General features: G+C 46.0%; 4 protein-coding genes across 4 annotated transcripts; 2 read left to right on the top strand and 2 right to left on the bottom strand.

Annotated features, from left to right (window-relative positions):
- Window positions 1-391: 391 nt before the first annotated feature.
- N7537_007427 (uncharacterized protein) lies at window positions 392-1,345 on the bottom strand (the record flags this gene model as incomplete). Its single annotated transcript, XM_056898484.1, has 1 exon — window positions 392-1,345. The coding sequence occupies one exon, from the start codon at window positions 1,343-1,345 to the stop codon at window positions 392-394; it is 954 nt and encodes a 317-aa protein (XP_056750560.1).
- An 829-nt stretch (window positions 1,346-2,174) lies between these two features.
- On the top strand, window positions 2,175-3,043 carry N7537_007426 (uncharacterized protein; the record flags this gene model as incomplete). Its single annotated transcript, XM_056898483.1, has 3 exons — window positions 2,175-2,373; window positions 2,528-2,871; window positions 2,939-3,043. 3 exons carry the CDS (start codon window positions 2,175-2,177, stop codon window positions 3,041-3,043), a joined length of 648 nt encoding a protein of 215 aa, XP_056750559.1.
- Window positions 3,044-3,966: 923 nt separating this feature from the next.
- Window positions 3,967-7,119, bottom strand: N7537_007425 (uncharacterized protein; the record flags this gene model as incomplete). The annotated part of the gene is made up of 4 exons (XM_056898482.1): window positions 3,967-4,368; window positions 4,424-6,879; window positions 6,933-6,968; window positions 7,062-7,119. The coding sequence occupies 4 exons, from the start codon at window positions 7,117-7,119 to the stop codon at window positions 3,967-3,969; spliced, it is 2,952 nt and encodes a 983-aa protein (XP_056750558.1).
- Window positions 7,120-9,166: 2,047 nt separating this feature from the next.
- N7537_007424 (glycoside hydrolase family 55 protein) lies at window positions 9,167-11,829 on the top strand (the record flags this gene model as incomplete). The annotated part of the gene is made up of 5 exons (XM_056898481.1): window positions 9,167-9,500; window positions 9,551-10,009; window positions 10,059-11,244; window positions 11,292-11,390; window positions 11,448-11,829. 5 exons carry the CDS (start codon window positions 9,167-9,169, stop codon window positions 11,827-11,829), a joined length of 2,460 nt encoding a protein of 819 aa, XP_056750557.1.
- Between the last annotated feature and the right edge of the window lie 1,033 nt (window positions 11,830-12,862).

Raw genomic sequence — 12,862 nt, 5'->3', positions numbered from 1 at the left:
TGTGATTACATGAGTTGGTTTTCCTGTAATTCTCAATGTTCATTTTGAAGCCAGGACTCGAGGAACTGCAATTTCTTTTTGATTCTCTTAGGGAACGTTAAGGGGAGTCAAATATCCGTTTCGATCCTTTTCCATCCTTTTCCAAATTTGAGGGCATCAGCGCCGGTGTCTAGCTGGGTAGATATTTCTACTTGGTCTTAGGCTGAGATAGCGTAGCAGAACTAACAAGATGCCTCATTTCACAAACAAAACTGCGCAAACTCTGATCCAAACCAGGCGGAGATCTTTTGGCCACGTCAGATAGCTCGTCAAAGATGGATTAAGCTCATCGTTTACGTTAAGCGTTCCACGAAGTTGCCAGGTAATGTCCTAGTTCGTGTATAACAATACATTACTCTTCAGACCGTTGCTTCTTGACAAACTCCTCGATAGTCTTCTCAAAGGGCTCGGGATCCCTTCCGAGGATTTCTCCCAAAGTTGTGGTCACGCCAGCTGCCTCTCCAGCACGAATGGCTTCCCAAGCAGTGTCCAACGTGTTTATTTGCTCAGCACCGAAGTACGCCTTGACCTGTGGCAGACTTTTGTACTCCTCGAGGCTGACTTCTTGGATGTTGATGTCCTTGCCTGTTGCTCGTGAGAGAACCTCGACGGTCTCGCCCCATGTCCAGGACTTTGGGCCAGACAAGGTAACAATATTGTTGGTGTATTTAAATGCCGATGGAGATTTCGCATATGAAGCGATCAGGCGTGCAGACGCTTCTCCCAGTTCAGCTTGCCTGGCCCAGCTAACACCAAACCCATTTCCTTCTTGCGGAATTTTGATCGTGGACGGTGGGCTCTTGAAGTCGAGAAACCCAGCATAAACTGGAAATGACTCGCTGTAAAGTCCTTCGCGAATACTCGTCCATGAGAGTCCTGAGTTGGTACGAGCAAGTTCTTTCAGGTGCGCTTCACTGTCGAGATGCGCTGCCATGACCTCTGCCTTCGCAGATTCTGCATTGATCGATGCGAAAGCCAGAGAAGAATAGAAGATATGCTTGACTCCAGCTTTTTGTGCCGCATCGAGCGCTTTCATTTGAACTTTAGTCCTGTATAGGTGGACGGAGCTGGGGAAGGATATCAAGAAGAGGACATCGACCCCGGTAAAGACAGCTTCAAGCTCTTCAACGCTGGATTCATAAGAAGCCTGGCGAACAGTGACCCCGTTTTCGACATATTCCTTGGGCACTTTCTCGGGATATCGATTGATGAGCGTGATTTGATTGTTGGGAACTTGAGATAGAAGATTGGTATATGTGCTGGTACCAAGCGCCCCAGAAGCGGGGAAGATTCCGACGCGCATCATACTCGAAACGCAGATGTGAGCTTGATCGGTGTTGGTGTTGGTGTTGCTTGGCTTTTATCGACTTATGATGATCCCGTTGAGCTCATCTGACTAATCCATCTGCCATATATGATCTGACGTTTCGTGGCGAAACCACCACTATATTTGGTTGATAAATCGATGATCAGTAATCACAACAGATAGGCCGAGAAACTAGCGTCGATCTGATTTATTCCTGGTTCCTTACTACTCTGCCAGCTTGTTACTAGACCGGCACGCAGGATGGTTTTGATCACTCATCAAAAGAACCACATTTATAAGCGATTCTAAGGAGCCATCGAGAATTATTACGAGGCTGGTGGGGACCGCGGGGCTGTTTCCCAAGTTTGCTCTCTGATACTAGCCGTGCACAAACCTACTAGACACACACCACCGCCACTCTCATGGAGAAAAGGTCTGGGTAAGGTTTATAGATTTCTCATCAATTAGATAGGGTAACTCCGCTCTAAAGGTTGGAACGCTTTTTTTTAGTGTGGGATTTGTAATTGAGGCGGGAATTTTACCAGAATTACCCTGTAAGGCACGAATATTTTCAACGATGAGGCCTTACCTGATTATGAATGCGAGCGGATATCGGCTTCGGCCTGAGATTCTGTTGAGTGATGATGTGATCTATGACGTATTTTGGGACGAATTGTGAGGTTCGGCCGTTGGGTTTTGAGGGATTAGTATGAGGTGGGAGAGAGAAAGTGGACGAGGGAAAATTATATATAAGAGTTCAATTCCAAGCTCTTCAATCTCACATACAGTTTCTCATCCTTCAATTTCCCAGCTAAACACAACAGCAAAAATGGCCTTCACCGAGATTGTCGTCCCAACATTGAAGACAGATCCCGCAACGGAAGCAACATTCACCACCGAGATCGCACCCTATCTCATCAAAATCCTTGATACACATGCCACTCCTCCCAAGTTCAAATACTTCGGGAAGATTCTCCTCGAGAATGGCAATGATGTGTCGGGGGACTTTAGACTTTGTGTTGGGCTTGGTTCGTCATTTCCTCTCCCTTCTCCCTCTCTTTCCCTTTCCTCTTTCCCTTTCTCTTGCTGTCATCACCTCCGTCCCCGCCCTACTGTCACCCCTTTCCCTTCTCTCAGCGCTCGCGCAAATTCGAACACAGTCTGATGTTGATTCTTCGACAGAGTGGGAAGACGCCTCACATTTCAACACCTTCGTCGCATCTGAAAATTTCCAGACCTTTAAATCCATCGTGAAGCCTCACTCTGTTGCACTGCCAGTCCCACAGCTATATAATACGGATTTGGGGCCGAGTGAGGTGTTTGGGAGTGCGTTGACGGAGCTGTGGCAGGTGAAGATTGGGGAGGGGGATGGGAAAGTAGTGGAGGCGAGGGAGGCGTGGGAGAAATTTGTTAGTGCGGTTGCAGAGGCGGGTGGTGTGAATGGGAATGGGAATAGTATTCAAGGGACGAGTCTCAATCTAGAGGAGAAGAGGTGGGTTGGTGTGGTGGGGTGGGAGAGTAGTGAGGTGAGCTTGAAATATCTTTTGATTTTGTTGGTGGGTTGAGAACAGTTGGCTGACTTTGAGATTTTAGATCAGAGAGAAAGTACTTGGAAGCGCAGCTGTGAAGGAAGCGAGGAAGAGCCTTGATGTATTGGTGTGGAATACGTTCGTTACTGCATTTGCGAAGCAAGTGTAGACAGCTAGAGAAGAAATACGGAATGCACGCTTAGAAATTCAAACACATTACTCAATAAGCATATCCACACCAGCAAATCTAATCAAGCATTGAAGCAAACGTGCATGACACGGTCTACCACATCCCCTTGAAAGCTTTCGTATGATAGTATGTCAACTTGACAATCTAAAAGAAGAGGAAAGAAAACGAAATGACAGTAAAATTATATTAAGCTGTAGTGCAATAATCAAGACGTCAGAGTGTAGACCATACAGTAATATGATCCAATCTCACAAAGACTTGCGGATCAGGATATAGTTCTCCGCATCTTTTCAGCGTAGTTTATGAGACCCTTTTTCCATACTATATATAGATCTGTCCTAATTATTATTAATAGAAACAGTCGGGTCCGCAGTCCCTACAGTATTTCCGGAAATCGGTGTCACCCCCCGCACTCTTTCATTGTTCCCCAGACCCTAAATGCGAAGATACGCTAGACCTTATTTAGCAAGAAATCAAAATAGCAATTCTCCGGTATTTTACAAATACAATAAGTTACAGAGTTAGGTTACATACCATATGTTTATGTGTGTATGGCAGATACGAGAATTTCTGGAACCTTCCGAAACAATGCAAACAATTCAAGCAACTCTGGCAACGCTGGATCTTGCGGACATGACAAACTTGTCATCTTCCCCGTCCACATAGCGTGTCCAAGGAGCAATCCTAGCGCTTAGCCGCAATTTTTTAGAAGCTTAAAAACCCTACAATCTGACTGCTCGGACCGATCTACCAAATTCGGACTGACAGAAAGGTCTTGGCAGTGTGTTCACGGAAAAGAAAAGCATTTATCGAGGAAATATTGGATTTATATGGGGACCTGATGCGCAGTGACACAGGCAATTGTCTTCCATTCGAGCCCCCGGAATTCTAGAGCTAATATTCTAGTTAGCTGGTCGAAGTTGAGCCTCAAAAAGCATGAGACTAATAGCTAGGGCCTCGGCAGCAATCAGACATCCCGTGATCGCAAATCCATCGGAGGTCTTGTCTAAAATCGTCGCCCACAGAATTCCGATTACCCCAGCGCCCACAACACAAGTTACAGCAAGGACTGTGATCCTTTTGATAACCCAACTCTCAAGCCAAAGAAGGCCAAAGCTATGCTCCTCGGAGAGCTCTTGCATGAGGGTTTCCACCCATATGCTTTGATCCTTGCTCTTTTCCGGAGGATTTATAACGATGAAGCAGAGATGCGCTTGGCCGGCATATGTTGCGAGTAGCTTTGACAGAGGTATGCAATCTTCAGTGATAGCTGGTTGGTCGGAATCCGAGTTTATAAATTCATACTAGTAAGTGTTAGGCATTGGCTTTATGAATGTTAGACAGGATTTCTTATTTCACCTTGACGGGCTTCACACCTGACAGGCCCTTCAGAGAATATCGGCGCAACCCTTGACAACGCCTTTGTTTGTATGTGTGAAGGATGTCAGATAAGAGAGTGTAGTCGCTCATTCTCTTGGTGATTTGGACCTTGTACACTGAAAATGCTCCGGTCTTAGCTTTGTAGCACAGTCCAAGCTCGAATCCTTTGTTGTATTGACCGATTGCGCTTTCGAGAGCTCGAGCAACCGAAGTTGAACCAGAAAGATTAGCATAGTGAAGAACACCCCGAGACAAGCTATCTTCCTTTGTGGGGTCTGCGTTTGCATTAAGTAATGTCGTAACCACGTCAATTTGACCAGACTCAGCTGCTAGATGTAAAGGCACTCTTAGATCTGATTTCGACGCATAATTCACGTTGGCTCCTGCTGAGATCAGAAACTTCACCATGTTCTGATTTCCTGTAGCTGCAGCGAAATCCAGCGCATGTTGTTTCAGATATATTCGGTCATCTGCTGAATCCAGGTGTTGGAGTGCGGTTTCAACATTTCCTCCATAGCCAAGGAGCAACTCCAGAAGATCGCCATTCCGGGATCTGGAAGCCAAGGAAACAGCACAAGAGCCACCCGCCGTCACGTTGATATCCACACCTTCATCTAGGAGCCACTCGACAAACCCCAAGTGTCCACACTTAGTAGCCTCCATTAAAGGCGTTGATGCATTGTTATTTTTTGCTTCTCTGTTTGCTCCTCTCTCCTGTAGTATTTTGCCGGCCATCGTATGTCCTGCTCGAGCTGCGAAATGTAACGCTGTATTTCCAACCTCGTTTTTCCTCTCAGTATCCTCGCCATCGGACAACACTGATGTTATCACGTCGATCAAATTCGCAGCGGAAGCCATATGTAGAGTTGTTGTGCCTGTTGGTGGACATGCTTTGCCATAAGTATCAAGGCGTTGGTAGATTTCAACCCAATAACTGATCATTCTTTGTAGGATGTCTTTTTCATCCTGCAGTAAGGTACCTCGAAAGCTGGCGGCTTTTTCTACATGAATAAAGAGATTGATGGTCGCATAGTTCACAAACGGGAGATCACAAATAAGCTTCTCCTTTGAGCCCCGGAAGTTACTCATTTGTTTGTTTGAACAGATCGTGGCAAGATATATTAGACACGATTGGTAGAGAGTTGCCTGAGACTGAAAGAGAATATTGTCTATACCCACGGATCCCATGCTAGCGCTGAAGCCATGGTATAAAAGGGCCAGTCCTTTTACGCGTAAGAAATCATTGACCGACTGGTGAATCACCTGTACGGTTTCCTTATCATTCCTACTTGAGACGACTCCTGCCAGTCCACCAGAAAGAGCCTTGACTCTTAGCTTTATGCGTTTATTACTTTCCACAAAGCCGTGAAGCTTCTCCCATTCGATTTGAGACGACATTATTTGGGCATTCTGAGCTGCCAATGCGTATCGTATTTCAACTATAGTCAAGGGTCGTTCGGCCAGGCATACCCATTGAAATAATAGGAATGATTGGTCTCGATTCCTAGCCGTGATCACGTTGCTCAGAATATACACGTAGACGTTTTCTAGATTGGCTAGGATATCGCCCAACCAATCACGGATATCGCTGATTGACTCCCCTTCGATAACTTTTTGCTTGATAAGGGGAATTATAAGATGGGCCCATTGGAACACACCCTTGGTATGCTGGGTCAATTCCTCTACCAGCACCTCTCTCATCTCTAGATTAGGAACATCTTCCAACTCTGTCTCAAGAAGCATATCCTTGATATATATAGCAATGTCATCTTGATTGTGGTCTTCGACATATATCGCTTTTGCCCGGGCACTTTCCAAGATAGGATAGTGTCGACAAGAGATGCAGACTTGAAGGGTTAGCTTCTTTTTGTCAGCACGATCAATAAGACGGTGGAAATATGCTGCAAGCTTTTGGGCAGGCTCAGCCCCAGCCTCATCTAGAGCATCCACAAAGATAATCACAGGCTGCTCGTTGGCTGATGCTAGGATAGCAGTTGCCAATAACTCTTCAAGTATCGTTTGCGGCCACTCCCACTTGCGTTCTCCATACCCAAACTGTCTACATCGTTGTTCATAGATATCGCGCACCTGAGGGCGTATGGTCGCGTCACGGTCGAAAATTTGGTTCAATAAAGATCTAAGCATTCCAAGCGGTGTACGTTGCATCTCCGTGCCTCGGGCGGTAAAGAAAAAATCGAGTCGAATAATACCATGAATGCCGTCCTGTGATTCTTTGAGTTTGTCATGTAGGAAGGCCATCAAGGTCGATTTTCCCGCACCCGGCTTTCCTTTAACCCATAGTAGACCGCAGGACTGATTCCTCCAGGACTGATACTCGTCCAGCTCTAATATCCATTGGCAGGTATTCGTGTGACATGGCTCGATATTATCCCTCCGATCTAGCATCTGTGGAAATGCTAGGGACCTGAGCAGCTCTGCGTCTATGGTAAGTCGGATTTTGTTTTAACTGGTACAGGGTAGAGCGAACCATTGTCTGTCTTCTGTATTGAGTTTACCGGCCGGTCTGGACCAAAAAGTGTTAGTCAACGTATCACGGCTTTCCAAGGACTTTGACACACACCGGAAGAAATGTTACCGGAAGAAATGTTAATTGTACCATGATTATTTCCAAGTTGAAGACCCGTGTCCGCACTGCCAAAAGATGTCGACCTCATGCTGAACATTCAGTGCGGCAAATGGGGCTGCTATAACCGAGCGAAAGATCCACCTCCTGAAAGTCGAGGTTGTCTTTTGCCCCGCTCTCAGGTGACCGTCGAGCAGAAGGGCCAGCCAAGAAACCCAGGTGGGGGTTGGGTAAATTGGCGTGAGGCCTCAGGTTGAAACTTCTCACCTTACAGGTATTAAACATATTCCCCGCTAATTTAACAATGCGGTAATTTACGTTACATCCCGAAAACAGAATGAGGCTGAGATAACCTCTCTAAAAGTGGCTTAGTGTATCTCGGCATTTAGGGCTCAGGTGATAATGAAAGAGTGTGGGGGTGACACCGATTCCCGGAAATACTGTAATTGATAGCTCCCATTCTATCCGTAGAAAGTCTGTCCGCAGAATTGAAGCTCCTCTTACGGGTCAAGAGTGAGAGCCTGGATCTGACTGTAACATTCAACGAAGGAATCAAGACTAAGGAACAGAAAGAGGAAGAAGAGAATCTATCCCATAGGGGTGAGCATAAGTATATTGAAATTATATACTATTTTATAAGATAAGCTATATTAGAAGGAAAAGTAGTTATAAACTAGATACTATATAAGGACCTACTATATCAACTATATCATCAACTATATATAATTGCAAATCGGTTTTTTGCTTCCATTTTCGCGACCGCTCATTGGCTGTTGCGCCTACTGCCATCGTGCGTCCACCCTATCAAAAACCGTCTTTAATCCGTTTCTGTCGCTTTTCTCCCCCATTGTTTGTCCGTTTTGCTTCAAACTTTATAGGCGTATAGTCCGAGCTATCTATTTCTACTCTACTAATTTTTATCAATTTCCGACCATATAGTAGAATATTATCTTAATTTATATTTTCTATATAACTATATCTATCACATTTTCTACTAGTACCTACCGCTCAACCTATACGACGCTTTATACCCTCTTGCTTTGTTATTCTATTTAATATTCTGTCTTATTCTAATAAACTAGCGAACCCTCTAATGGTTTTTTTTTTAAGGTTTTAATAGAGTGAGGCCGCCCCGTAGGGTCGGCCCGAGCTTCTTGTATATAGTATGATTAGACTAAATAATGAGTATATAATTTATTATTTCCGAGTCTCCCTGTTAGGTGCCGGGAGCTAGTTAAGGGAGACTCGAAATAATAAATTATATAAGCGAGTTTACGAGTCTCCCCGAACTGGAACCCGCTGAGGGTTCATTGGACCTCTCTGATCAGTCACGTGACTACTCTGAGCAGCTCAGTGAGTCTGAGCCCGGACTGAAATCTACTCAGTGAGCCTGACTCTGAGCGCCCTCACAAAACCGGCGGCAGCTAAGATAGGAAAGCCCCACCCGGCAGAGGAAATCACGTATAGCCACCTAGGTATGAGCATAAATCCCTGATCGGGTTCTCTTACCAACCGGTCACACATACACCCCTAAGCCACATATCACATACTCCGCAAAAGTGGTCGCAATGGAATCCTCAACTAGTCACATTCCATTCCTATCGGGAAGCACCCACGACAAACCAGCAAGTTAGCTTGGTTTTTTTGTACAATGTGATTGTGATGTGCTAGACATCGATTGACTATTGGCTGACATGCAGGTAGAGTGAGGGAACTCGATCTCTTGCAGGGAAAGATCAGCGCCATTTATTCATATTCTCATTTCCACCTAGCCACCTTCACATCATGAGACAGAGACCACGGCGTGACGGGAAAATGGACTTCCCCAGAAAATAAATAGCCAATGGATACCCCTGGTCTAGAGTCACTCGCTATCTATTTCCCCATCTCGAGTGGCATTTCAGGGTGGGATTCCTTAATTTACCTTTTTTTCTCGGGTGCAGTGGCACGGTTATTGACTCTTATCACTTTTGTGTCATGCGCATGGCTGCATTATCCGATCGAGTCTATTGTCGGAATCGCCCAGGTGGCTATACATAAAACCATGTTTCCCCGGCTCACGTTTTCCACGCTCTTCAAGCCAGCGATTCGCAAGCACCCGTCTTGCTGACTCACGCCCTCATTGATTCAGGGTCAAGATGTATTATTCTTCTGTGATCAAGTATTTTTCTTTGGTAGCTTGTGCCAATGCACAGCTACTAGAGATTCCCGCTGTGGATGCTATAGTCAGTTCTGCCATGCTCCCCTTTAAGCAGTATACGTCCTTCGGTCTAGCTCCAACGAAAATCGCTTCTGCTGCTGTAAGCTTCAGAACCAAGGCCGCCGTGAACGCCGAATCTGCCGTTGCAGCAGTGGCAGCAGCAGACACTGCGTACTGGCTAGCAGATATCGCTCACCAAGGACTCGCAGCCTTCAACCCGAACCCTTCTGGTTACCAAGTCTTCCGAAACGTGAAAGACTACGGAGCTAAAGGTGAGCAATCCAGATTATAATACCCCAGAGAAGTACTAACGTAACTATAGGTGATGGTGTGACCGACGATACGGCCGCCATCAATGCGGCCATAAGCGCCGGTGGTCGTTTTGGCCCAGCAAGCAGACAATCTTCCACCACGACTCCCGCGATAGTCTACTTCCCATCTGGAACGTACATAATCTCAACATCGATTATTGATTACTATTTCACCCAGCTGATTGGCAACCCGAATGCAATGCCCGTCATAAAAGCAACCGCAGGCTTTGTCGGACTAGGTATGATTGACGGTGACCAATACCAGAACGATGGAAACCAGGGCTGGACGTCGACGAATGTTTTCTTCAGACAGATTCGCAATTTAAAATTAGACTTAACTTCAATCCCTGCCGGTACTGCTGCGACTGGTATTCATTGGCCGACTGGCCAAGCTTCCAGCATCGAGAATGTTGTCATTGCTATGAGTTCTGCTTCTGGGACGCAGCACCAGGGTATCTTCATTGAGAATGGTATGTCGGTACTTAAATTCATTTTCGATCTGTACTAATGCAATACAAGGCTCTGGCGGCTGGTTGACTGATGTGGTGATTACTGGTGGCCTTTATGGTGCCAATATTGGCAACCAGCAATTCACAATGAGGAACTTGGCCATTTCGAATGCAGTGACCGCAATTTCTCAGATCTGGAATTGGGGGTGGACTTACCAAGGCCTATCATTGTCTAATTGCACAACTGCTATTTCAATCAGCAATGGTGGTGCCGGTGCCCAGCTCGTTGGCTCGGTCAATATCCTTGACAGCACCATCCAAAACTGTCCTACCTTTGTCGATACCGCCTGGCAGACCTCAACGCTATCAACTGGCAGTCTTATTCTGGAGAACATCATTCTAAACAACGTCCCGGTTGCAGTCAAAGGCGTCAGCGGTACTGTCCTTGCTGGCTCGTCGGGTTCTACGACCATTGGCGCTTGGGGACAAGGCCACAGGTATACTCCAAACGGACCAACCAACTTCCGGGGATCTTTCACTGCGCCGACACGTCCGAGCGCTTTGCTTGCCGGTGGATCGAATAGGTATTTTACCAAGTCCAAACCCCAGTATGCGCAATCACCGGTTTCTTCGTTTGTCAGTATTCGAAACGCAGGCGCCAAAGGAGATGGTTCAACCGATGATACGACAGCCATCCAATCCGCATTGACATCTGCCGTGACTGCAGGTCAAATTGTGTTCTTCGATCAAGGAACGTACAAAGTTACCCGCACTCTTTATATCCCGCCAGGCTCTCGGATTGTCGGCGAGGCATATTCTGTCATCATGGCCACTGGTAGTGTATGGTCGAGTATTACCAATCCCATCCCCGTCATCCAAATTGGAAGATCTGGAGAATCTGGGTTCGTTGAATGGTCCGACATGATAGTGAGCACCTCGGGCTCCACGCCGGGTGCTGTACTCATTGAGTGGAACTTGGCAGCAACATCAGGTTCCGGGATGTGGGATGTTCACACTCGAATTGGGGGCTTCCAAGGATCTCAGCAGCAGGTTGCTCAGTGCCCAACGACCGCAGCTGTATCTGCCGCCTGTCAGGTTGCTTACATGTCCATGCATATTACCAAGGTCGCCAGTGGTGTTTACTTGGAGAATGTTTGGCTTTGGACCGCCGATCACGACCTTGAAAGCCCAACCAATACTCAGATCTCGGTGTATACCGGTCGTGGTCTCTTGATAGAAGGGAAAAATGTCTGGCTGTAAGTGATAGAGAATCGCCACCATGCTCTCTCATAACTAACATTAGCACAAGATACGGAACGGGATCCGAGCATCACTCGCTGTACCAGTATCAGTTCTCAGGCGCAAGTTCGATTGTGGGAGGTTTTATGCAGACAGAGACTCCGTAAGTGATCCTACATGATATTGCCCCGTGTCACCTGTTCTAACCAATTCCACACAGATACTATCAACCAAATCCCAACGCAGCCAACGGCCCATACACTACCAACTCGACTCTCAATGACCCCGACTATAGTAGCTGTCTCGGTGGAAACTGCAACTCTCTTGGTCTCCGGATCCTCAATACCAAGGATGTGAACATCTACGGAGCTGGACTATACAGCTTTTTCAACAACTACAGCACCACTTGCTCCACATTCCCCCTTCCGGAGAATTGCCAAAGTATGATTTTCAGTATCGAGGGTAGTACCAGTGGACTAGTGGTATATGGGCTAAACACTGTTGGAACAAATTATATGATTGTGAAGGATGGTACTGCGTTGGCGACGGTTGCCGACAATCTGGCTACCTATGCTGCTACTATTGCCTACTTCACCTTCTAGAGCCTCATAGCTTTTATGGAAGGGGAAAGGGACTCGAGAGTCAGTAATTATCCGGTACATATGTCGATGCTATGCAAATTTCAAATTCAAGATCTATATGAACTACATGAATTGCGTCGGCCTAGTACCTACGGGTAGAACCCTGTAGTCTTGTTGCTTGAAGTTGATGGATTGTTTATCATTTATGTGGTCCATGCCAATCCAATTAGATCAAATAGAAGACATTCTGATTCATGCATTAATCATTAAATTCATTAAATCATTAATGATTTAAACAGTTTCCTTATCCTTGGCTATTGTGTTTGACTACATCATTGCATATCGCTCTATCCCTTTCATTCACACGAGCACAGTTATGAGGGCGCAGGATGTGGGTTTATGGGGTGGGCGATCCAGTCGCTTTCACTTTGGCCGTGGTAGATTTTGCTGCGGTTGCGCAGTGGCTGCTGGTCCTCTGTGGGTGTTATTTGCATTATGATAATGTCAATGAAGTGGTGTATGCTGATATACGAGGCATGGTTTCTCCGGGATTGGGATTGGATTATTGCGCGACGCGCATTGACATTATTGATCTCCACCTCACAAGTTCTGATAAACTCTCTTTGATACTCTAAATATGAAATGTGTATATTCATTGGTAAAAAACCTAAATATCTCGGGAAAATCGCATCGCCGCTCAGATTCATATCGGAGAGGAGTCGCATATGTACATACTACGTTGGGGTTATTTATGTCTGACTCTTGCTGCCACTTTCGTATTGCACAAATTCTCATAGCAATACACGGTTAATGCAACAGTGCAAATTGATTAGTTCATTGGAATAATCCAACGCCTTTGAGCCGGCTCAAGGATCCCTGTTCCATCGCCTCATTCTCAACATCTCTCTATTTCTTTTCGTATTCCTCACTTCGGGTATTTGATTATAGGGTAGCGGCCATGGAATCCCTTCGAAGAACCACTCAGACTGGGTCATTGGGTTAGTAAATGATGAATGACCATATCCAATGTAGACCACGAAGTCTGGTGAACTCT

The sequence above is a fragment of the Penicillium hordei genome (assembly GCF_028827395.1).
Source record: "Penicillium hordei strain IBT 12815 chromosome Unknown utg000004l_segment0_segment0, whole genome shotgun sequence".
NCBI classification, from domain to species: Eukaryota; Fungi; Ascomycota; class Eurotiomycetes; order Eurotiales; family Aspergillaceae; genus Penicillium; species Penicillium hordei.
Note: the sequence above shows the minus strand (reverse complement) of the source record. Positions and strands in the feature narration are given on the sequence as shown.